The sequence below is a fragment of the Gracilinanus agilis genome, chromosome 5 (genome assembly GCF_016433145.1).
Source record: "Gracilinanus agilis isolate LMUSP501 chromosome 5, AgileGrace, whole genome shotgun sequence".
Taxonomy (NCBI): domain Eukaryota; kingdom Metazoa; phylum Chordata; class Mammalia; order Didelphimorphia; family Didelphidae; genus Gracilinanus; species Gracilinanus agilis.
The window spans coordinates 132,985,744-133,013,659 of record NC_058134.1 but is presented as its reverse complement, the minus strand read 5'-3'; the positions used below and the strand labels follow the sequence as shown (position 1 = coordinate 133,013,659).

Sequence of the window (27,916 nt, the reverse complement as noted above, 5' to 3'; positions counted from 1 at the left end):
CTAGGGGAAAGTAAGAGCATTTAACAAAATAGAAGATTTCCAAATATTTGTAAAGAAAAGACAAGAACTAAATGGAAAATTTTGATATCCAAATACAAAAATCAAGAGAAACATGAAAAAGTAAATAAGAGAGGAGAAATTTTTTAATGTATTTTTTCCATTAAGGGCTTCAATAAGGTCAAATTGTTTATATTCATATATGGAAAAATGTTATTTGTGATTGTCAAAAATTGTATCCACTGTTATAGTAGTTAGAAGAATTATTCATAGGTAGAGATTGGGATACTAAGTGGTTTAAGATGATATGCAAAAAAGAAAAGGGGGGAATAGAAGATGGCATAAGAGAAACGTGAGAGAATAAGAAAAATAGGATAAACTATGCCACACAAAGAGGCACATGGGAGGAGGAGGGGAAGAATACTATTATAAGAAGAAGAGAAAGAAAATGCTAATAGTTAATACTCAAACCTTACTCTCAGTAGAATCATTTTTGAGAAGGAAGGGCATCCAGACCCATTGTGGTATCAAATTCGATCTTACTCTACAGAGAATTTGAGAGGAAAAAACCAAGATGGAGATGGGGTGGGGAGTACAAAAAGGGAAAGAAAGAGAGGGGGGGAGGGAATTTAATAGACCATAAAAAATAAGAGGGGAATAAAAAGGGAAGGGGCAGAAAGGGAAGTAAAATAAGGGTGGAGATTGGGGTGGGGACTGATTAAAAGTAAACCATTGGTGTAGAAGGAAATAGCGAAAGAAGAAAGGGGAAGATTAGGAGAGGAAATCAAAATGTTGGGGAATACACAGGTCGTAATCATAACTCTGAATGTGAATGGGATGAACTCACCCATAAAATAGAACCAATAGTGGATTAGAAACCAAAATCAGACCATATGTTGACTACAAGAAACACACATGAGGCAGGTAGATACACACAGGGTAAAGATAAAAGGCCATAGCAAAATCTATTGGGCATCAACTGAAAAAAAGAAGGCAGGAGTCCCAATCATGTTATCTGACAAAGCCAAAGTAAAAATAGATATGATTAAAAGAGATAGGGAAGGTAATTAAATCCTGATAAAAGGCAGTATAGACAATGAGAAAATATCAGTACTTAACATGTATGCACCAAATATTATTGCATCCAAATTTCTTTTTTTTAATTTTTTAAAAAATTTTAAACCCTTACCTTCCATCTTGGAGTCATTACTGTGTATTAGCTCCAATGCAGAAGAGTAGTAAGGGCTAGGCAAAGGGGGTTAAATGACTTTCCCAGGGTCACCCAGCTAGGAAGTATCTGAGATCAGATTTGAACCTAGGATCTCCCATCTCTAGGCCTGGCTCTCAATCCACTGAGCCACTCCAGTGCCCCACATCCATATTCCTAGAGGAGAAACTGGAAGAGCTCATGGAGGAAATAGATAATAAAACTATACTAGTGGGAGATCTAAATATTCCTCTATCAGATCTATATAAATCAAACCAAAAAATAAATAAAAAAGAGTTAAGAGATGTGAAAGAAATTTTAGAAAAATTAGAGTTAATAGATATGTAGAGAAAAATAAAAACAAAATGAAATACACCTTCTTTTCAGCAGCACATGATACATTTACAAAGACTGACCGTGTACTAGGGCATAAAAACATTGCAAACAAGTGCAAAAGAGAAGAAATAATTAATGCAACCATTTCATATAATAATGCAATAAAAATAATAATTAATAAGGGCACATGGAGAGGCAAATAAAAAATTAATTGGAAATTAAATAATATGATTCTCCAAAATTGGTTAGTCAAAGAACAAATCATAGAAACAAGTAAGAATTTCATTGAAGCGAATGACAATGATGAGACATCCTATCAAAATCTATGGGATTCAGTGAATGCAGTACTCAGGAGGAAATTTATATCCTTGAGTGCATATATTAACAAATTACGGAGGGCATAGATCAATGAATTGGGCATGCAAATTAAAAAACAAGAAAGTGAACAAATTAAAAATCCTCAGATGAAAACTGAATTAGAGATCCTAAAAATTAAAGGATAAATTAATAAAATTGAAATTGAAAGAACTATTGAATTAATAAATAAGACTGGAAGCTGATACTTTGAAAAAAACAAATAAAATAGGCAATGGACTGGTTAATCTAATTAAAAAAAGGAAAGAAGAAAACCAAATTAACACTATCAAAGATGAAAAGAGAGATCCTGCCTCTAATGAAGAGGAAATGAAGACAATCATTAAAACTATTTTGCCCAATTATATTGCAATAAATATGACAATCTAGACCAGTGATGGGCAAACTTTTTAAAGAGGTGGCCAATGGAAAGGAAATGCTCATCTGTCAGTCTGTTTCTATGGCAACTCTTTCGAAGTTTCATTTTATTGTAACCTACTCATTGTATTCATCATATTAGGAATAATGTCCCGCTGCCAGAAAGAATATTTCAGGGGGCCGCATCTGGCTCACAGACTGTAGTTTGCCCATCACTGATCTAGATGATATGGATGAATATTTACAAAACTATAAATTGCCTAGATTAACAGAAGAAGAAATAGAATACTTAAATAATCTCATATCAGAAAAAGAAATTGAACAAGGCATCAAAGAACTCCCTAAGAAAAAATCCCCAGGGCCTGATGGATTCACAAGTGAATTCTATCAAACATTTAACGAAAAACTAATCCCAATACTATACAAACTATTCAACATAATAAGCAAAGAAGGAGTTCCTCCAAAATTCACTTATGACACTAATATGGTACTGATTCCAAAGCCAGGCAGACCAAAAACAGAGAAAGAAAACTACAGACCAATCTCCTTAATGAACATGATGCAAAAATCTTAAATATAATACTAGCAAAAAGTCTCCAGCAAGTGATCATGAAGGTTATTCATTATAACCAGGTGGGATTTATACCAGAAATGCAAAGATGGTTCAATATGAGGAAAGCCATCCATATAATTGACCATATCAACAAGCAAACCAACAAAAATCACATGATTATCTTAATAGATGCAGAAAAATCTTTTGAAAAATACAACACTCATTTCTATTGAAAACACTAGAAAGTATAGGAATCAAAGGGCATTTTCTAAAAAGTAATAAACAGTAGAAATTTAAAACCATTAGCAAGCATCATCTGCAATGGAGATAAATTATATGAAATCAGGAGTGAAACAAGGATGCCCATTATCACCTCTATTATTTAACATTGTTCTAGAAAAACTAGCAGTAGCGATTAGAGAAGGAAAAGAAATTAAAGGTATTAAAATAGTCTATAAGGAGACCAAGCTATCACTCTTTGCAGATAATATGATGGTCTATTTCAGTGGTTCCCAAACTTTTTTGGCCTACCTCCCCCTTTCCAGAAAAAATATTACTTAGCCCTCTGGTAATTAATTTTTAAAAATTTTAATAGCAATTAATAGGAAAGATAAATGCACCTGTGGCCATCACCACCCCACCCCCGGATGGCTGCAGCAGCCACCAGGGGGTGGTAGTGCCCACTTTGGGAATCACTGGTCTATTTAAAGAATCCTAAGGAACCAACTAAAAAGCTAGTGGAAATAATCAACAACTTTAGCAAATTGCAAGATACAAACTAAACCCACACAAATCATCAGCCTTTCTATATATTTCCAACACATCCCAGCAGAAAGAGTTAGAAAGAGAAATTCCATTTAAAATCACTCTGGACCAGATGGGCAAACTATGGCCCTTGGGCCAGATGTGGCCCCCTGAAATGTTCTATCCAGCAGAGGCACATTATTCCTAATCTGACAAATAAAATATGTAGGATACAATATAATGAAACTTCTAAAGAGTTGCCTTAGAAACAGAAGGACAGATGAGCATTTCCATTCCTTTGGCCCCCTCTTTAAAATGTTTGCCCATCATTGCTCTAGACAATATAAAATACTTGAGAATTTATCTGCCAATACTAACACAGGAATTATATGAACACAACTACAAAACACTTTCCACACAATTGAAACTAGATATAAACAATTGGAAAAACATTAATTGCTCATGGGTAGGATGAGCTAACATAATAAAAATGATAACCCTACCCAAATTAATTTACTTATTCAGTGCCATACCTATCAAACTACCAAGAATTTTTTACTGAATTAGAAAAATCTATAACAAAGTTCATTTTGAAGAACAAAAGATCAAAAATATCAGGTAAAATAATGAAAAAATGTGAAGGAGGGGGAGCCTAACAGTAGTGGATCTTAAATTGTACTATAAAGCAGTGGTCATCAAAACAAAATGGTAATGGTAAAGAGATAGAAGAGAGGATTGGTGGAATAGACTTGGGGTAAATGACCTCAGCAAGACAGTGTATGATAAACCCAATGATCCCAGTTTTGGGGACAAAAATTCACTATTTGACAAAAACTACTGAGAAAATTGGAAAACAGTATGAGAGAGATTCAGTTTAGATCAACATCTCACACTATACCAAGATAAATTCAGAATAGGTGAATGACTTGAATATAAAGAAGGAAACTATAAGTAAATTAGGTTAATACAGAATAGTATACCTGTCAGATATTTGGGAAAGGAAAGATTTCAAGACCAAGCAAGAGTTAGAAATGTTTATAAAATGTAAAATAAATAATTTTCATTACATTAAATTAAAAAGTTTTTTTTGTACCAAGAAAACTAATGCAATCAAAATCATAAGGGAAGCAACCAATTGGGGGAAAATCTTTTTAACAAAAACCTCTGACAAAAGTCTAATTACTCAAATTTATAAGGAGGTAAATCAATTGTACAAAAAACCAAGCCATTCCCCAAATGATAAATGGGCAAGGGACACGAATACACAATTTTCAGATAAATAAAAACTATCAAGAAGTACATGAAAAAGTGTTCTAAATCTCTTATAATTAGAGAAATGAAAATCAAAACAACTCTGAGGTGCCATGTCACACATAGCAGATTGACTAACATGACAGCAAAGGAAAGTAATAAATGTTGAAGGGGATGTGGCAAAATTGGGACATTAATGCATTGCTGGTGGAGTTGTGAATTGATTCAACCATTCTGGATGGCAATTTGGAACTATGCCCAAAGGGCTTTCAAAGACTGTCTGCCCTTTGATCCAGTTATACCACAGCTGGGTTTATACCCCAAAAAGATAATAAGGAAAATGACTTATACAAAAATATTTATAGCCATGCTTTCTGTGATGGAAAAAAAATTGGAAAATGAGGAGATGCCCTTCAATTTGGGAATGGCTGAACAAATTGTGGTATCTGTTGGTGATGGAATACTATTGTGCTCAAAGGAATAATGAACTAGAGGAATTCAACGTGAATTGGAATGGCCTCCAGGAATTGATGCAGAGTGAAAGGAACAGGACAAGGAAAACCTTATACACAGAGACGGATACATTGTGGCACAATAAAAAATAATGGACTCCTCTACTAGCAGCAATGCAATGATCCAAGATATTTCTGAGGGACTTATGAGAAAGAACGCTATCCACATCCAGAAAAAGAACTGTGGAAGTAGAAACACAGAAGTAAACAACTGCTTGATCACTGGGATTGATGGGGATATGACTGGGGATATAGACTCTAAACAATCACCCTAGTGCAAATATCAATAATATGGAAATAGGGCTTGATCAATGACACATGTAAAACCCAGTGGAATTGTGCATTGTCTAAGGAAGGGTATGGGAGGAGACAAGGGAAAGAACACGAATCATGTAACCACAGAAAAATTTTCTTAATTAATCAATTATATAAAATTTACAAAATCAAAAAAACAAACTCTAAGACCCAATAGGCAATCTTTTATTCCCCCTATTCAAATAATATAAGCACAAGTTAAAAATTATCTTATTCCCTATGTACAGTTCACATTCATGAGATAGTCACAGGAATATCCCTAGTCATATTTTGGTCTTTCTCAAACAAGCTTTCTCTGTGCCAAACCAGTCTGTGGCCCCTATTACTGGTCCTACTGAAATTAGAGGAAAAGCCTGCAATGAGATATCATGAGGCCTTTACGTTAACAGAGCTCAATCCTGGGAGACAAGTGGGTTACTCAGTGGATTGAGAGCCAGGCCTAGAAATGGGAGGTCCTAGGTTCAAATCTGGCCTCAGACACTTCCCAGTTGTGTGACCCTGGGAAAGTCACTTAACCCCCATTGCCTAGTCCTTACCACTCTTCTGCCTTGGAACTGATACACAGTGTTGATTCTAAGATGGAAAGTAAGGGTTAAAAAAAAAGTGATAAAACCTTGGCCTCTCTCCATCTTAAACCAAAGTAACAAAAACCTAGTATAAGAACCCCAGGGCCAGGGAGAAGATGAAAAATTGGGAAGTGGGTAAGGATGAAAGTGAAGAGAATAAATTTTAAAAGGTATGCTACCAAATCTTCCCAAGTGTAAAGCATGACAGAGACTGAGGGACTAAATAGGGAAGTTGCTGCTCTTACTTGGCCCTTTTGAGAAGACAGAAAGACACCATTATCTGCCTTGGGGAAAAACAAAATGAATTGTGTAATTAAGATACAGTAAAACTCTGACCCACTGTTCATCTAGAAAGCCATCCTTACTCCAGTAGCACTAAATATTTTAAAGCAGATGAACATAAGATGAAAAAGTGTGTGGACCAAAACTATCCTGTTAACAGTGCAAAAAAATATCATAAATGCTAGACTCTGGGGAAGAAGATAGTAGTCATCATGGTTTCATGTTTTTTGGTTTTTTTGTAAAACAAAGTCGGCATGAGAAGGCAGGGAAGTGGCTCAATGGATAAAGTGCTGGGTTTGGAGTCAGGAAGATCTGAGTTCGAAACCAGCCTTAGGCACTCACTATCTGTGAATATAAAGGGTTCTGCTCTGGTGGGCCAGAGGGGACAGGGATTGGGAGATTTATATGCCGGTCCCAGGGAGATCAAAAACAGAGAAAGAAAACTACAGACCAATCTCCCTAATGAACATAGATGCAAAAATCTTAAATAGAATACTAGCAAAGAGACTCCAGCAAGTAATTAAGAAGATCATCCACCATGATCAGGTGGGATTTATATCAGGAATGCAAGGTTGGTTCAACATTAGGAAAACCATCCACATAATTGACCATATCAACAGTCTAACAAACAAAAATCACATGATCATCTCAATAGATGCTGAAAAAGCCTTTGACAAAATACAGCATCCATTCCTATTGAAAACACTGAAAAGTATAGGAATATAAGGACCTTTCCTGAAAATAATAAACAATATATACCTAAAACAATCAACAAACATCATATGCAATGGGGATAAATTAGAAGCCTTCCCAATAAGATTAGGAGTGAAACAAGGATGCCCATTATCACCTCTATTATTCAACATAGTACTAGAAACACTAGCAGTTGCAATTAGAGAAGAAAAAGAAATTGAAGGTATCAAAATAGGCAAGGAGGAGACTAAGCTATCATTCTTTGCAGACAATATGATGGTATACTTAAAAAGTCCTAGAGAATCAACTAAGAAGCTTGTAGAAATAATCATCAACTTTAGCAAAGTTGCAGGATACAAAATAAATGCACATAAATCATCAGCATTTCTATACATTTCCAACACACTAGAGCAGCAAGAAGTAGAAAGAGAAACACCATTTAAAATCACCCTAGACAATATAAAATACTTAGGAATCTATCTACCAAAACAAACACAGCAATTATATGAAAACAACTACAAAACACTTTCCAAACAAATAAAACTGGATTTAAACAATTGGAAAGCCATTGATTGCTCATGGGTAGGACGAGCTAACATAATAAAAATGACAATTCTACCCAAATTAATTTACCTATTTAGCGCCATACCTATGAAGCTACCAAAAAACTTCTTTGCTGAATTAGAAAAAACTATAACAAATTTCATTTGGAAAAACAAAAGATCAAGAATTTCAAGGGAAATAATGAAAAAAAATGTGAAGGAAGGGGGCCTAGCAGTACCAGATATTAAACTATACTATAAAGCAGCAGTCATCAAAACAATATGGTACTGGCTAAGAGATAGAGATGAGGATCAGTGGAATAGACTTGGGGTAAATGACATCAGCAAGACAGTGTATGATAAACCCAAAGAGCCCAACATTTGGGACATGAATCCACTATTTGACAAAAACTGCTGGGAAATTTGGAAAACAATATGGGAGAGATTAGGTCTAGATCAACATCTCACACCCTACATCAAGATAAATTCAGAATGGGTGAAGGACTTGAATATAAAGAGGGAAACTATAAACAAGTTAAGTGAACACAGAATAGTATACTTGTCAGATCTGTGGGAAAGGAAAGACTTTAAAACCAAGCAAGAGTTAGAGAAAATTACAAAATGTAAATTAAATGATTTTGATTATATTAAACTAAAAAGCTTTTGTACAAACAAAAACAATGTAGTCAAAATCAGAAGGGAAACAACAAATTGGGAAAAAATCTTTATAACGAAAAACTCTGACAGGGGTCTAATTACTCAAATATACAAGGAGTTAAAGCAATTGAATAAAAAATCAAGCTATTCCCCAACTGATAAATGGGCAAGAGACATGAATAGGCAATTTTCAGGTAAAGAAATCAAAAGTATCAATAAGCACATGAGAAAGTGTTCCAAATCTCTAATAATTAGAGAAATGCAAATCAAAACAACTCTGAGGTATCACCTCACACCTAGCAGATTGGCTAAAATGAAAGAAGGGGAGAGTAATGAATGATGGAGGGGATGTGGCAAAATTGGGACATTAATGCATTGCTGGTGGAGCTGTGAACTGATCCAGCCATTCTGGCTGGCAATTTGGAATCATGCTCAAGGGGCTATAAAAGAATGCCTACCCTTTGATCCAGCCATACCATTGCTGGGTTTGTACCCCAAAGAGATCATAAACAGACTTGTATGAAAATATTTATAGCTGCGCTTTTTGTGGTGGCAACAAATTGGAAAAGGAGGGTATGTCCTTCAATTGGGGAATGGCTGAACAAACTGTGGTATATGCGGGTGATGGAATACTATTGTGCTAAAAGGAATAATAAACTGGAGGAGTTCCAGGCGAACTGGAGAGACCTCCAGGAACTGATGCAGAGCGAAAGGAGCAGAGCCAGAAGAACATTGTACACAGAGACTGTTATACTATGGTAAAATCGAATGTAATGGGCTTCTGTACCAGCAGCAATGCAATGACCCAGGACACCTCTGAGGGATGTATGGTAAAGAAAGCTACCTACATTCAGAGGAAGAACTGCAGGAAAGGAAACAAGAAAAGCAACTGCTTGAACGCATGGGTCGGGGTGGACATGATTGGGGATGTGGACTCGAAACTACCACACCAATGCAACCACCAACAATTTGGAAATAGGTCTTGATCAAGGACACATGACAAAACCAGTGGAAATGTGCGTCGGCAATGGGTGGGGGGAGTGCGGGGGGTGAAGGGGAAAGTAGGAGCATGAATCATGTAACCATGTTAAAAATGATTATTAATAAATGTTTAAATTCAGAAAAAAAAAGAAAGGTGGAATTCCTTAACAACTTCTTGGGGAAGTAAATAGATCACACCCCAAACTACGGTACAGTAATGAATTAACACTACCAGATGGAGGCAGAAACAACATTTACTTTGTTGTGCTCTACTATTCCTATGAGTTATATCAGTGGAGGACAAATAGGAAAGGATTTGCCTGCCTAATCCTAATTTATATTTGCCTTCTGTGGGAAGTCCAACCCAAAGGGGATACCATGAGTCTGGAAGGTTCTGTTGATGGCTCTGTGGAAGAAATAAGATTCACTACAACATTGGAGTACTGCCCTGCTGACAACTTTAAATTCTGTTTTCTTCCAAGAAGAGGTTATGAGCTATTATAATTACTATCTGAGTTCTCTATATCCATTCATGGACCCTTGAGACATTAGTGGAATCTTGGTTTTTGGGGGTGGTGAAATAAAAGCTGACTTCTGTGTCATTCTCAAAAATGAAGCTGAAAGGGTTAAATGTCAATGAACTCTTTTCTCTACAAAGAGAGGCAGTGTTGGAGAATGGAAGGAATATTAGAAACTGAAAATGTGTTGGTGTTTATTAGATGTGAGCTGGGGCAAATCATTTAGCTATTTGTAGCTCATATTTTGTCTATAAAATAAAAATAGTAACACATACATTGTTTTCTTTCAGAGGGTAGGATACCAATAATTTGTAATAAATATCCAGATATTATTAATACACTGAATGAACGTATTTTGAGAAACCATTGATCTATATTCCACTTTCCCATCCCTACATTATGGAAAGTATCTAGCCATGTTTCAAAAACATTTTTGATGAAAATATGAGAAGTAAACTGATGGGCTGACTATTCTATAAAAGACTACAGATGAAATGTTCTATAATAGACTTCTTTAAAGAATTGATCAAAAAGCACAGAGTAAAAATCCCACTGTAGTTAATTTTTTTTTAAGTATAAAAAGGTATGTAGAGGCAACTAGGTGGCTCAGTGAACAAATAGCCAGACTTGGGGGAAAGGAGGCTTCAAATCTACCCTCAGACATTTCTTAGTTGTGTGACCCTGGGCAAGTCACTAAAAGTCAATTGGCTAGCCTTTACCACTTTTCTGCATTGGAACCAATACTCAGTATTGATGCTAAGACAGAAAGTATGGGTTTATTTTTTTAAAAAGACATTTGATTGAGTAGGGCAAATTTTCACCTTAAAGACTCTCCTCTAACAAGATTTCTCCCATCCACATTTTAACTTACAAGATGTGTTGAAAGATATAATATCTTTATTCAATGACTTTCTGATAAATATCAATCAAGCAAGGCATAAAACAGGGAATGCTATGCTTTCCAACAGGGCCCAAAGAGAAGTGTTATCATTGCAGGACAATCTCCTGACAAAGCAGTTTGTCCTAACTATCCAACATAAGAAAAATGAACTGATAGAAGAATGCTTGTCATTTTAGCTGCCATATACAGTTGTATTGATAATCAGAGAGGTGATGGCACAGTGCCTGGAACGAAGAGTGATTATAAATGCTTACTGAGTGGTCAATCAATACTTATGTCTTAAACAAAACTAGTGATGAAGATTAAACTGGTTTCATAATTGATTAAATAAAAGACAAAATATAGGACTACAGTTAGGGACAGAACTCAGAGCTTTTAGTGATACCATGGTTCTCACTGGGAAAAACCAGTTCCATATTTTTAACATAGACTTTCTTCCAGTGATGCTATATGACCAGAAATCATGAAAATACTGATTGATTATTAAAGAATTGCCTTGAGAATCAAAGGGCAAGGAGCAACCTATAGGGGAAACTAGTTGCAGGATGTTAGCAATGAAGAACCATATAACAGAATAAGTACTACATATATCATTATGAAGACATATTATGAGGAAAGAAAGATACATTATGAAGAAAGAAGGTGGAATAGTTGGGTAGCAAGAGTGAGGGATAACCAAAGGACAGCCTGTGCATTCTATTCACATCCACCCAAAATAAAAAGATATTTAAAGAACCCTAGCATGTTGATTTGACCTTCCCACCCCCCATACCTGCAAAAGGGGTTTATAGAAAAAGAAGAGAAGGTTTATAATACATTACTTAATTTTTTTAAACTGGGAAGTAATGACATTAAGTGCCTTTTTTTGCTTATTCATTCAATACACACCTGTTTTTCCCTCAAAATAATTCCATATTAGGTAGATGGCCCTGGTATTAGGTCCATTTGACAGATTAGGAAACTGAGGCACAGAAAAATTAAAGTGCCCCATAGTAAGCAATAGAGAACATGAATGAAAAGTCTCTCACTTCATGTCAGGGTTCTTTGCACTATACCAGAACACTAGCCACAAATAATATCCATGTTCTTGCCAAAGTGAGCAATGAAACAAAGACCTATCTAAATTATAGTACAAATGGACCATAGTGAAATGAAATTAATTCATTACTCATTAAATGATATAAAATAAAAGACTTTATTTTCTTTCAAAGATAAATAATTATAATTGCACGTAAAAAAAGTAGTTTCATACTTTGTTCAAAGAACAGCACATTCATCTTATTTTATGTTTAGCTTACAGCATGGTAAATACTTTTACTAAACATTATACTAAACTTACTTTCACTGAAATTTTTTCTTCCTTATAAAAAAGGACAGTGTAATCACTGAGTAGCACATTTTGTAACTATATTTATTACTTGAAAAAAGATGTTTCATTTCAAAAAGAAGTTGCTAAACATTGTTTCATTCCTCTATTTTTAATCTTAAATGCTACTGATATTGGGCTTGGTTTCGGAAGGAACAACATAACATTCCAATTTGTTTTTTACAAGGTTTTATTAACTTCCACTAATTTTACCAAATTTTTGTTCTAAAGGTTTGCTATAGAATGGCCATGACTTTCATTTGTCAAAGACTATGAAAGTAGAATATTAAACTCTGATAGATCACATTAAGTTGGATAAATTTTAAATAAAGACCTGGGGATGGACTTGGTGTCTATTGTTCAAGGACTAGTCTACCTGTTTGAGAGGTTCCTCATTGACAGCTGCCAAATCTTAATAGTTCTGTCTCTATATCTTTTATACCCATCCATCCCCTTCATTTTACTCACAGGGTTTAGGTTATTTTAGAAGTTTCTTAATTGTCTGCCTCCTCTCCCCCTTCTTTAATCCATTCTCCACTTAGCTGCCAAATGATTTTCCTAAAACACAGGTTCAAATCATATAATTTCTGGCTTGGCAGGATCAAATGCAAACTTTTTTATTTAAAGTCTGGCTACAAATTGCTTTTATAGATATGAAGAGGAATAAGGAAATAAGGCTTTATAATCAATAAAAAAGAAAAGTTTCTCAGACCCCTGTAGCAATTGTTTGTGACAGTCAAAGGCATTTTTCATGCCTCCTTACAATGTAACAGAGGTGATTGCCTCTTCTACTTAAATGTAAAGTTGGCCTAAAAGTTACTCAGTATCTATTTTTTTTTCTCATTTCATTTTATAGTGTTAAAATAATGCAAACTGTGGAAAGAATTGATTATAATAGAAACAACAGTAGAATTTATGTTAACCTGTTCTAATATGAAACAGAAATCCATCAGATTGGACAGATTGGATAGAACTGAATATTAACATATAGGATTTTTTAATTTAAGCTAGCAGTCATGAAGATCATTAGATATGAAAAATTGATCCTTGCTTTAATTCTTGGGCAAACTTTACTTGAAAAGCAAATGTTGAATAAAGTCTTTTACCTCTTAATTGCAGAACATTATAGCTGGAAGGGTCTTTAAAGGTCATCTAGTTCAACATCCTACTGAATACAGGAATCCTTTCTATGAAATTCATGACAGCCTTTGCTAAAATACATCTCATTACAAAGATAAATACTTAGTAATGGAACCAGTTCAAATTATAAAGCTTTAGTTGGAGAATTTTAAAGGTCCTTCCATATAATGAATTTAAGTTGGACTTACTCTAAACTCCATCTGCAATTCCTAATTTTATCTTTGGGAACAAATAGGCAAATAATGGCTATAATTCATCATTCATAGGAAACATAGGGAAAAAAGATAGTTCCTTCGATGCCCTAGTTTTATAGGCTCAACATACCAGATCCTTAATTATGACTCATATTAGATGATTTCCAGGATCTTCATTTGGAAGAGATATAGACTACAAATAATAGTTCACATTTATGAAGAAATGTATAATTTATAAATTTCTTTATATTACCATACTCTGCTAACATATGAAGAAAATTTATTTAAAACAGGGAAATGACTTGCCATAGGACATATAACTACAAAATGTCAGTACAGGGACTTGAATGCATGGCTTTGGACTCCAAGACCAGTGAATATATTTATCATGAATTCACCAGGGCTAAACAAAAGTGATGTCCTATATTTTAACTATTAATTTAAATATGTACTCTGAAATTTAAAAATCTATGTAACTCCACTATAAAATTACATATTAAATGAAATACTTTTTGATTGTGTAGAGTCATATAGAAAATGAAAAAGTTAATCTCATCTACCCTTGCATAAAAGTATAATAAAAACTCATGTTAAATGTATATACATCATATATGAAAAAGATAAATATACACAGGTGTAGTTTTTTAACGTTTAGAAAGAAGTTGGACCACCCTGAGAATGAAATTACCCTCCTGCAAAAACAAGCTGTCTTTGTCTCCAGAATCTAGCACCCACAATTCTTTATACTTGGGGAAGAGGGATCTGAACCAATTTTTTATCAGTCTAAGGAACCTCTAGTTTAGGAATCCTTCCACTGATGAAGAACAGCAACTTGCATGCTTAAAGGCTTAATTGGGACACAGAGTTTAAGTGACTTGCCTATGATCACAAGACTTAAATTCAGATCTTCCTAACTCCAAAGTCAATGCCACACAACTTTTTGATTTGAAGAGAGTCAGCACTAAAAAAATATTTACTGGAATAAGTCAATCAGATTAAAAAAATACAAGCATTAGTCCAATTTACTGCTGAGGAGATGAATTTAGAGAGCTCACAAGATTTCAATATTATTAGCACAGATATCTAAAGCTAGAAAGGACTACAGAAACCTAGTCCAAGTCTTTGTTTTACTGATAGTGAAGGGGCTTAAAAGGCTTGCTTAATAAATAGCAGCTCTAGGATTCAAACCCTTATTCTATTATATAAGAAGTTCTCAAACTTTTGGTTCCAGGACTTCTTTATACTCTTTAAGTTACTGTAAAGTCCAAAAACTTTTGTTTGTGTTGATTATATCTATCAACATTTACAGCATTAGAAAATTAACAATTGGAGGAAAATTGTTTCAAATTTGTGGGCCCCATGAAAGGGTCTCAGGGACCCCTAGGCATCTCCAGACCATTCTGTGAAAACCACAATACTATAATATTTCTTTATAGAAGCACTTTTCAGAGTTTTGTGTTTTGTTAAAAAAAAGTTTTATATATCTCAATTGATTACAATGTAGATTAAATGAGATATATGAAAACATATAATGGGATGGAGTTTTTTATTAATGTAATTTACAATATACTTCCTCTGCCTTCAAACCCCCCCATTTTTATAATTGAAAATATTAGAATTCTGGAAGAAGATGCTATCAACTTGGAAACAGTAATCATAAATGTGTTAAAAGAAAAAAATGAACCAGAACTATGATTTCATTGGTTTAGAAACATAACAGATGAACACATGATCCTCAACTTATAATTTTAGGCAGCTGCCTGGGGTAGTGAGAAGTTATATTACTTGTTCAAAGCGAGGTGGTATCAGAATTGGAGTACTAGATCTTATGTCCTCTTAACTGAGGCTAGTTCTTTTTCCCCTATGCCACTCTTAATAAATACTTTTAAAAGTGGCAATTATTCATGCAAATATCAGTGATATCAAGCAAAACAATCTGCTAAAATAAATCTTGAGATAGCCTTTAAAATAAGAAATACAATTTCCAAAAGGGAACAGGAAAAGCAGTTTTGATTAGAACTACTTTAAAATAAAGTCCTAATATATTTGTCCAAAATCTAAAAAAGTTTGAGTAGATCTGTTCATTTTTGCCATTTTCATAATCAGTCCTGATGGCTGCTTGTCAGATTATTCAGTATCAATGCCTGAGGATGTTAGAAATAAATGTATCTCCAAGCTGTCCAGTCATTTTTCACATTGAGCTGTTATATTCAAAGAGCTAATAGGGCAAAATATTGCAGTCACAAAAAACCTATTCACTATGTTTCAGTCAGACTTTTATTGTCTCTGAGTTTACATTAAATACTCAGTATATGCTGGAGGCATTTAACAATGTATAGAATTTCTACAAGTTTTGTTTGACTTTTACCTGTCTTGTCTTTTTCATAGTTGAAGCAAGGACTCAATATTTTGGTAGTACTCACCCTGGACTATAAATAATAGGTTCTTATTAAAAATGCACATGTATAGCCTTCAGCATAGAAAAGACTCAGCTGTTGGAGTATTTTAATGCTCTTCCTGGTTACAGATAATGGGCAGCAAATAGCCTTTTATCCAAAATACACCTTAAGCACTTAAATACCAACGTCACAGACTTAGAAAATATGACTGAAGAACCCATCATGCTTTGTAAAACAAGTCAATAAACATTAAGAATCTACTATATGCCAAGGACTTTGCTAAACATGGGTAATACCTAAAAAAAAGGCAACAAAAAGTAGTCCCTGCCTTCAAAGAGCCTACAGTTTGCAGTGGAACAATATGCAATCAACAGTGTACCAATAAGGTATATATGGGATAAATTAGAGATAATTTTATAAGGAAGGCTGGGACACTAAGCGGGACTAAAAGACTATATGCAGGTGGTAGGATTTTAGCTTTATATCCCTTAATGATGGATAAGGGGCAGAGAATGGGGGGGAGAAGAAATAACCTGAATGAGAACAAATAAACTTTAAAGCATATTACTATAAATAATATTTCATAGTACACTCAACTCAATTTGATTTGATTCAACAAGCATTCATTAATTGCCTACTAAGAGTCAAGCAGGAACTGTGCTAGGCAATGGGGATACAAAACAAAAATTCCACTAAATATAAAATCAAGGGGCAGAGCCAACATGGCAGAGAAATTACACAGACCTATGGGATCTCTACCAAATTACACTCCAAACTATGAAATAATGCCTCAAAACAAAATCTAAAGCAGCATAACCTACAAAAAGACAAGGTGATTTTTTTTAGCCACAAACATTTTAGATGGCTGGTACAAAGGATCTATTGCACCAGAATGCAAGTAGAGCACAAAGTAACATACCAAAGCAGGTCCTACCATGGCAATAAGCCTTGGGGGTGCCTGAATCAGAATATCCAAGTCTTTCTGAGCTCTCAACCACAGACGGTAAGGACAGCTGCTCAGAAGGAGATTACAGAGGTACCTTCACTGACTCTGGGTTGCACTGCACATAAATAGATTCAGATCGCAATACTAGGTCAAGGTCTCAGGATGAGGAAGAGAACTGGCATGCACCAGTGCTTGCAGCCACAGGGGAGCAGGGGACAAAGGCCATGGTTTCAAGGCAGGAAAAAAGTACTTGTGGTTGCTCACAAAGCAGAGCACATGTTGGTAGAGTATTAAATACCCCTCTCTTTAAATTATACCATCTCAGAAGAACTTTAAACTTATAGATGCCCCAGAGTTAGCTCTGAAGGAAGCTGCACAAAGAACCTGAAACCTTGGAAAGTTATTTTGGTGACAGGAAAGACCAACACACAAACTCAGAAGAAGACAGTCAATACTATTGCATCCAAAGACTCCAAGAAAAATATTAATTGGTTTCAAAATTAAAAAAAATTAATGGGAGAGTTCAAAAACAGATTGTAAAAATCAAATAAGAGAGGTAAAAGAAAAAATTGGAAAAGAAACGAGAGTTGTAGAAAAGAGAGTCAACAGCTTGATAAAGGCATGAAAAAAGAACTAAAGAAAATAATACCTTAAAATTAAGACTGGGTCAATTGGCTAAAAAAAAAGAAACAAAAATTCAATGAAAAGAAGAGCTCCTTAAAAAGCAGAATTGGTCAAAAGGAAAAAGAAGTACAAAATTTCACTGAAGAAAACTCCTTAAAAGTCATTATTGACCAAATAGAAAAGGAGGTACAAATATTCACTCAAGAAAATTGTGCATTAATGATTAGAATTAGGCAAGTGAAAACAAATAACTCCATGAGCCATCAAAAAGCAAAGAAAGTAAAAGGAATAAAAAAGTAGAAGAAAATGTGAAATCTTATTGGAAAAACAACTGATCTGGGAAAAAAATCCAGGAGAGATTACCTAAGAATTACCATACTACCTGAAAGCCATGATAAAAAAATAATAAATTTAAAAAAACCCTTAAACATTATCTTTCAAGAAATTATCAAGAAAAATGCCCTGATGTTCAAAAGCCAAAGGATAGAAAATAGAAATTGAAAAAAAAAATCCACTGATCACTTCCTGAAAGAGATCCCAAAAGGATAACTCCCAGAAATATTATAGCCAAATTCTAGAACTACTTGGTCAAGGAAAAAATATTTCAAGCAGGCAAAAAGAAACATCAAATACCATGGAGCCACAGCCAGAAGAACACAAGATTGCTACATTAAATGGCTAGAGGACCTAAATATGATATTCCAGAGTCACTTCCCCAGCAAAACTGAACATAATCCTTCAGGCAGAAAACGAGTATTAAATGAAACAGAGGACTTTCAAATATTCCTGATGAAATGATCAGAGCTGAATTGAAAGTATAACTCTCAAATACAATACTCATGAGAAGAATAAAAAGGTAAAACATGAAAGACAAATCAAAAGACATGCAATAAGGTTATACTGTTTACAAACTTATATGGGAATATGATTCTTGAAACTCCTAAGAACTTTATAATTATTAAGGTAGTTAAAAGGAAAATATACGTATATGCACGCACACACATATACATATTAGACAGAGGGCAAGGGTATGAGATGAATATAATGGGATGATATCTAAAAAAATAACTAAAACTGACCCTGGGCAAGTCACTTGACCCCCATTGCCCACCCTTACCAATCTTCCACCTATGAGAAAATACACCGAAGTACAAGGGTTTAAAAAAAATAAAATAACTAAAACTAAAGGATGAGAAAGAGGAATGCACTGGGAGATGGGAAACAGAGATTGGGGTGAATTATCTCACATAAAAGAGATATGAAAGAGCTTTTTACAGTGGAGGGGAAGATCAAGGAAGTGGGGAGGGAAGACCTACTCTCATCAGAACCAGCTCAAAGAGTGATGAACAAGCACAATCAAATGGGTATAGAAATCTATCTTAACTATCCTACATGAAAGTAGAAGGAGAAAGCATTAAAGGAGGGCAGGGGTTGCAGGATACAAAATAAACCCACATAAATCATCAGTATTTCTATATATTTCCAACACCACTCAGCAGCAAGATTTAGAAAGAGAAACTCCATTTAAAAACACTCTAGACAATATAAAATATTTGGGAATCTATCTGCCAAGACAAACACAGGAATTATATGAACACAACTATAAAACACTTTCCACACAATTAAAACTAGATCTAAATATTTGGAAAAACATTAATTGCTCATGGGTAGAACAAACTAACATAATAAAAATGACAATCCTACCCAAATTAATTTACTTATTCAGTGCCGTACCTATCAAACTACCAAGAAACTTTTTTATTGAATTAGGAAAAATAATAACAAAGTTCATTTGTAAGAACAAAAGAGCAAAAATGTCAAGGAATATAATGAAAAAAATGTGAAGGATAGGGGTCTAGCAGTATTAGATCTTAAACTATACTATAAAGCAGTGGTCATCAAAACAATATGGTATTGACTAAGAGACAGAAGGGAAGATAAATGGAATAGACTTGAGGTAAATGCCCTCAGCAAGATAGTATACAATAAACCCAAAGATTCCAGCTTTTGGGACAAGAAACCACTGTTTGACAAAAACTGCTGGGAAAATTGTAAAACAGTATGGGAGATATTAGGTCTAGATGAGCATCACACTCCCTATACCAAGATAAATTCAGAATGGGTAAATGACCTACATATAAAGAAGGAAACTATAAGTAAAGTAGGTGAACATAGAATAATATGCCTATCAGAACTATGGAAAAGAAAAGAGTTCAAGATCAAGCAAGAAATAGAGAATATCACAAAATGTAAAATTAATATTTTTATTACATTAAGTTAAAAAGGTTTTGTACAAATAAAACCAATGCAATCAAAATTAGAATGGATGCAACAAATTGGGAAAAAATCTTTATGACAAAAAGCTCTGACAAAGGTCTAATTTCTCGAATATATAAGGAACTAAATCAATTGTACAAAAAATCAAGCCATTCCCCAACTGATAAATGGGCAAGGGAAATGAATAGGCAGTTTTCAGATAAGGAAATCAAAACTATCAATAAGCACACAAAAAAAGTGTTCTAAATCTCTCATAATTAGAGAAATGCAAATCAAAACAACTCTGATATTCTGCCTCACACCTAGCAGATTAGCTAATATGAAAGCAAAGGAAAGTAATAAATGTTGGAGAGATTGTGGCAAAATGGGGACACTAATGCATTGCTGGTGGAGTTGTGAATTGATCCAACCATTCTGGAAGGCAATTTAGAATTATGCCCAAAGGGCTTTAAATTATAGCCTGCCCTTTAAACCAGACATACAACCGCTGGGTTTGTACCCCAAAGAGGTAATAAGGGAAAAAACTTGTAAAAATACTTATAGCTGCTCTCTTTGTGGTGGCAAAAAATTGGAACATGATGGGGTATCCGTCAATTGGGGAATGCCTGAACAAATTGTGTTATCTGTTGTTGATGGAATATTATTGTGTTGAAAGCAATAATGGACTGGAGGAATTCTATATGAACTGGAATGACTTCCAGGAATTGATGCAGAGTGAAAGGAGCAGAACCAGGAGAACATCGTACACTGAGACTGATACACTACGGCACAATCAAACGTAATAGATTTCTCTACTGGCAGCAATGCAATGATACAGGACAATTCTGAGAGACTTATGAGAAGGAACACTCTTCACATCCAGAGAAAGAATTGTGGGAGTAGAAACACAAAAGAAAAACAATTCCTTGATCACATGGTTCGATGGGGATATGATTGGGGATGTAGACTCCAAATGATCACTCTACTACAAATATTAATAATATGGAAATGGGTCTTGATTGATGATGCAGTGAAACTCTGTTGAATTTCTCATTGGCTACAGGGTGGGGGTAGAAGGAGTATGAATCATGTAATCATGAGAAAATATTCTAAACTAATTAAATAAATGAAATTTTAAGAAAAGAAAAGAAAAAAAACAGGGCAGGGGAGATTAACAGAGCAAATCAGATGTGGTAGTTAAAAGCTAAGCACTTTTGAGGATGGACAGAATAAAAAGAAAGAAAAATGATAAATGAAGGTGGGAAAAAATAGGATGCAGAGTAATACACAGTTATCAAAATGGCAAGAAGATTTTTATAACAAGTCTCTAATAAAGGCCTCATTTTTCATATACATAGAAAAATGACTTGAATATATAAGAATACAAGACATTCCCCAATTGATAAATGGTCAAAGGATATAAATAATTATGAAAGTAATTAAAGCTCTCTAAAATCATTTGAAAAAATGTTTTAAAGCACTATTAATTAGAGAAATGCAAATTAAAAGAACTCTCAAATGCCACTTCACACCTATTTTGACAGGAAAAGAAAATGACAAGACTTGGAGGGGATGTGGGAAAATAGAGATGGTAATGCATTGTTGGGGGAGTTGTGATCAGATTCAAACATTCTGCAGAACAATTTGTACCTTTTCCCAAAGGGCTATAAAAGGGGTTATGTACCTTTTACCCCAGCAATATCATTAATAGGTTTATATAACAAAGAGATAAAAACAAAGAGAGGAAGGACGTATATGTACAAAAATATTTGAAGCAGTTCTTTTTGTGGAGGCAAAGAATTAGAAAGTGAGGGAATACCCATCAACTGGGGAATGGTTAAATAAATTATAATATATGATTGTAATGAAATACTACTGTGCTGTAAGAAATGATGAGCAAGAGGAACTCAGAAAAACCTGGAAAGACTTAAATGAACTGAACCAGAGGAGAAGCAGACCCAAAAGAACACTGTACATAGTAACAGTGATGAACAACTGTGAATAACTTAGCTATTCTCAGCAAAACAATGATCCAAAACAATCCCAAAGAACTCGTGAGTTTAAAAAATGCCATCTGCTTTCAGAGAAAGAACCAGTGAAATCTGAATCCAGATTAAAACAAAATGGTTTTTTTTTCCACTTTCTTTTTTTTTGTTGTTTGAGGTTCCTTCCATAAAAGGATTAATATGGAAAGTGTTTTATATGATTGCACATGTAAAATGTATATCAGATTGCTTACCATCTTAGCTGGGGGTAAGGAGAGAGAGGGAGAAAATTTGAGACTCAAAATTGTTTTTAAAAAGTTGGAAACTGTTTTTACATGTAATTGGGGGAAAATAAATTAAAATTTAAAAATAAATATAAAATCAAGATCAACAAATAATAAAGAATATTTCAATAAAACTGAAAAATTAGGAAGTAAACACTTTTCATCAAGTCTCTTCATTTTATAAATGAGGAAAATGAAGTCCACAGAAGATCAATGGCATACTCCAGGATCAAACAGGAAGTAAGAAGACAATTAAGACTAAAAGGCACATCTGAAGACTTTAAAAATTTTTTGTTTCTAGTATTACTATGAATAACAGTGACTATAAAGTAACAGCCCTCATTTTCAGATGACTATATAACATAATTTATAATTCAAGTGAACATTTCCCTGTAATATTGAGAGACTATATACTTATTGCTTAAAATATTTAGAAATGCATGTTTTTAAAGAAATGCATGTTTTTAAAGAATAGCTTTCAGAGTCTATGACATATGCCTTTCAATGTCGGAAAATTTTTGTCCTTTGAGGGTATATTTGATTTCTGAAGACAGCCAAAAATCATTCAGAGCCAAGTCTGAATAAGGTGAATAATGAAACCAGGCAATACAGCTGTTGTTAAAAAATGTGGTATGACTATACAGTAATGACATGGAATTTCCTCTGTGTCTGGTAAACTGTCTTCTGAAGACAATTCCAAAACATCATGAGTAATGGCAGTATTACTGGCATAATTCATATCTTGCTGATGTGACTACATTACCGGATAGCACTTATTCTGAGGAATAAGTTCTAATATACATTTAAAAAAGTATTTATTAACATTCACAGCTTCATATTATTGTATGAAAACTGTTCTATGCTTTCAATGAAAGGTTGGGACTCTTCTGCTTATAAAAAAACTGGAAAAGTTAAGAAAAACTGCATATGAAAAATATTTAAAAACTAGGTGGACTAAATTAAAAATAATTTTTATTAATTTTAAAGTAAATTAAATCCTACAGCATAGAGGTATGGATTTAGAACTGGAAGTAAACTTCAAGGGCATCTAATCCAACTCCTTCATTTTGTGGATAAGGAAGCTGATGGTCTTTACCTTTAACGGTTTCCTGTCAATATAATTTCTGTCTGATAATTCAAAAGAGTCCCAATTTCTGGAGTTTGAATATTCTTCTTTTATTGAGGACTTTATCCCTGTGATAATAGACTCTTAAGTGTTTGAGTATAAGGATCACATCTTTCTTTCTTATCTGTGTATTCTATTTCTGAGCATGTAGCACTCTCTCTTCAATATAATGCCCCTCTCAATATTTGTTAACAATGAATAACTACATGAAATTAATAGCTTTATTCATTAGCCAGCAGGGGGAACTGGAGAACGACTGAAAACTTTTTTAGTTTAAAAGGATCAATGGTTTCTAAACTTTTTGTGCCTCTGTACAACTCCTTTATTATAAGCTATTCTCAAATAATCCAACTGTAGGTACGAAATAATAGAGGCCAAATACAAGATTATATATATATATATATTTTATGGAAACTTTAAAAAAGATCACAAACACTCTGTAATACCAGAGAACAAAATCTGAAATCCATTTTATATAAAATCTACTTCTAGACTTGATCATCATTTTTTGTTGATGTGTTTTAAACCTAATCACAAGTTGTTTATATGTTTACATTTTAATGTTTAGAAATATTTATTTTTCTTTGACTGATGTTCTTCTCCCCAACTCTTCCAAAGAAAAACTTGGCAGGGAAGGGAGGGTGCTTAGGGGGAGGAGAAAGCATTTATACAGTACCTACTATGTGCCAAGCATTTTTACAAATGTTATCTCATTCAATTTTTAGTTACTTCATTTTTTAAGCTGCATCTTTAATTCAGTAGGACATGTTTATATAAACATCCTAAAGTCAAATATTGATTTTCAAATATTCTTTTCATTACTGAAAAGTAAAAATCATAGGAGTTTTGCACTTGAAATATGATTTTCCCCCATACCTCTTGAAAAAGGTCACTGAGGTCTTCACGATTTGCCTGCTTTGAACATCCTGGAAACTCCTTAACACAGCAGGAATCTGGAGGCCAGTCCATCTCTGTCATTTCTAACCAATCTGTGAAATACACCACTCCACAGCACTTAAACTGAAAAAAGAAGACCAGCCATGATCAGAGAATACCGGAACATTCTCTTTGCTCAAAAGAGATGACAGTCTCACTTCTTAATGTCCATATCAAGGTCCAACCCTACTTCTGCTATGCATGATTTATGATATATATTCTATATCAATAATGTCAGTATGGTAAATTACAGAACCAGAAGAGTTCTAAAAAAATAATGTGCAAAATATACAAAAAGTGGCCAATAAAGTTTTCCATTTTAATTCCTGAACTCTAAGACAGTATTACAAAAATCTTACAATGTCAATTTAGGCAAGAAGAATAGAAATAAGATGGAATTTGATCACCATGATCAAATCTCTAACCATTGAAGAATAGATGATCAAAAATGTGTAATACATATACTTCCAGGTCACTAGTTTAATTTCTGACTAAATCTAAAGGCTTCTTGTGACTGTATTTTGCAACTTGGGTCAATAGACCCAAATCCACTTCCATATTCTTCTAAATCTTTTGAAATTTGGATGTCCTCTCTACCATCATTATATATGTCTTTAACAATATCCTTGAACCTTCCTTTGAATTTGCTATTTCTAATATGTGTTGAGGAAAAAATAAGATAAGCAAGTTGTTGGGTTTTTTAAATGGATCTTATATTAAATAAAATCAAAACAGTTCTGAGTGAAGACCTACAGAGAAAAGAGAATAAGTGGAATGAGGGATAGAGTCTCAGGAGCCTACTTTGCGAACTAGGGAGTTACCAGCTATTGCCAATGAATGAAAAAGGTTGAAGAAAATGATCTTTAAGGTTCCTTTTGATTCTATTCTGTGATTTTTATGAATTAATTTTGTGATGGTTATTTCGGATTATTTTAGGCTACTATTTTTTTTTTTTTTGCTTTCTATACCATGGTTTGGGGGTGATAATGAAAAACTCAAAAGAAAGATCTCTAGGTAAGCATTTTTAACTTCATGTGTCTAGGTCAGTGATGGGCAAACTATGGCCCGTGGGACAGATGGTGGGGGGCCTGAAAGGTTCTATCCGGCTGGGCAACATTATTCCTAATCTGACGAATACAATGAGTAGGATATAATACAATGAAACTTCAAAAGAGTTGCCTTAGAAACTGACAGATGAGAATTTCCTTTCCTTTGTCCCCCTCTTCAAAAAGTTTGCCCATCACTGGTCTAGGTAATTTGAATGAATTAATGCTAAAATAAGTCATATTATTTATAACACTGGTTGTTACCATTTTGCATCTTCAAATATCAGAGGTGGGGAAACTTCACTTTTGTCCAAATGTGGCTTTTTTGGCCTTTTGAGGGTTTGGACTTTTGATTTCATGTTATCATGAGATTGTAGAGTTTCAGGAGATAGTCTTCTTTACAATCTGTAATGCTTTCATTATTTTTCTTTATGTTCTTTCTAATCCAAATACAAACTAAACAATAAAATTAGAAAATGTTTAAATAAATAGGAAATCTGTGCTAGAGTAAATCTGAGCAATTTCAACAAATTTAGCACAATGAGCCAGATTTATTCCTAGGAAAAAAGATTTCCTACTTGCAAAAAGAAGCAGTTGTGTGTCTTTTGATCCTCATCTTAGAATCAAAAGACCAAGGTTCAAACCCCAAATCTAACACTCGCTATGGGAATATGGACAATTCACTTCCATTTTCTGAGTTTCAATTTCGCATTATGTAGAATGGGATAATAATATTTGTGCTACATACATCACAGGGTTGCTAAGACAGAGATACTTCCATAAATGGTTGAGTGCTTTATAAATATAAATGGTTATCTTTTATAATCCTCTCTCAGATTCTGCCCTATACCTGAGCTACTGCTTCTATATGGGAAAGAATTGCAAACCAAAAAATTGATGTCTATTATAAATAATACTATTAGAAAGAGAAGAGTAACTGGAGTTTTAATCTAAAATTTAGATTTAATCTAAAATGCTGATCACACTCCTTCAACAATTTAGAAAAAACTGAGCTTAGCACTTAGCAAGAATAATTAACTAATATATGATGCTACGATATGATGACTTTCCTCCTTGGTCTAAGGCCTGCTTTGCTCCCTATGCCTTCCACTTATCTGGTTTTAAAAAAAGAACATATCTATGCCATTTTCCCCAGATGCAAAAATTCCTGGGAGAGGGGAAACAAAGTAATGTAATGTGTCATGTCATGGGGTTAGAGTGAAAAGGGACCTCAGAGATAATCTAATACAACTTCATTTATATATGAGAAAATAGCTCGAAGCCAAACTATGAAGCCAGAATTTGAACCTATGTTCCCTGATTCCAAATCAGGAATTTTTTTTCATATATAGCTATTTCTAGTATAGTATATTAGTCATGTAAGAGAATACCTAGAGACTGATTTGAAAGTTTAAGTTCTAAACTCAGGAGTTAAAATATCTAACTTGTGTAGACGTTTATGTCACTAGATGAAAAAGGGAATGTAGTAAGAATTGTAAAATATAAGCATGAACTCTATATTCCGGTTTTGTCAGATAAAAGTGATCTGAATGTTCTTAAGGAACTAAGTCAATTATTAAAGAAAAATTAAAACTTGTTATTGCTGATGATGTTAAATGCTTTTAAATAACTTGCTTGAACAGAACTTCAATGTTTTTCAAGCATACCCTCTGCCCTCACCCCTAAGAAGAATCCTGGCTGCAGTTCAGTAAGAGAGCTTTGAGAAATTCTAAAAATACTAAAAATAAATCATATGCAAGAAGAAAAGCAGGAATGAGAAGAAGGAAAGTAGTTAGTACTTTAGGAATGTGAGATATTCCTGAGTGAAATAAAAACTCTCCTGACAATGGCTTCAGCTATAATTGAACCACGGATTTAACTTTTTACCACAAATACAGCAAAAGTTTCATTTCTACCTGATAAACATATACACATATAAATGGAAAAGATGAATTATATGTCATTTAGTGCACATTCACTTATTTCAATGGAGTTCTTACCTCTCTCTGAAAGAAGTTCCAAGCATGAGTCAGCCATCGGTATCTAGGTAAGCCATAGTTTGTCATTCTCGCTTTCAAAGTGACCATATCTGACCATTGAACTGGGACCTACAGGGCAAAAACAAAATAATGAAAACAAATAATGTTCTGCTCTAAGAACTCCATTCAAAATATGTATTTATTAGAAAAAGGTAAGCCACAATTGATATTTGTTTAGGGACTGAATTAGACACAAATTCACTGAGTGTCTACCACTTGTTAAACAGGGTTCAGCACTGAGTATAAGAACATTAGCTGAAGAAGGTGGTGAAAAACATGAGAAATAGTTCCACTTCCATGGCTACATTTTAATGGAAAGACAGGATAAATAAATATCTATAATCACAGTGGATAAAAGTAGGAAGATTTCACTTAACAAGCTATATCCATATGTAGAAAAGGACATAGTGGTATTTGCCAATTTGGGGCTAGTTACCAAAGTTTTTTTCAAGTGATTGAAGTTAGGTGAGTCTAGACCAGAGAAGAAACTTTTGCTGAATTTAGAAGAAAGAAATATTATAAACCATAGAGGAGAGTATTGTATAGGTCATCTATTTCAATGACCCATAGACAATGGACAAGTAACGTGTTTGCAAACAATAAGACAGAATTGATTTGTCTACTTATCATATTTATTCTGTCATAGCCCTGATATAAAAAATAAACCTGACTTCAATTTTTCCCTAGTTACCTACAAGATACAAATCAAATTCTTTAGTAAGAAGTGCATTCCATGTCTCAGCTATCCTTCCTTTCTAGGTTTGTTTTTAGCTGTGCTTCTTTGCAGA

At 34.0% G+C, this 27,916-nt stretch overlaps 1 protein-coding gene across 1 annotated transcript in view; it reads right to left on the bottom strand.

The window, feature by feature from the left end:
• Window positions 1-27,916, bottom strand: part of TSPAN12 (tetraspanin 12) — a 119,361-nt gene that overhangs the window by 26,351 nt on the left and 65,094 nt on the right. Inside the window, exons 5-6 of the mRNA XM_044677599.1 lie at window positions 27,090-27,197; window positions 23,984-24,127 (exon numbers count right to left, since the gene is read on the bottom strand). Of these exons, the coding sequence (XP_044533534.1) occupies window positions 23,984-24,127; window positions 27,090-27,197 (252 nt within the window). The remainder of the gene's footprint in view (window positions 1-23,983; window positions 24,128-27,089; window positions 27,198-27,916) is intronic.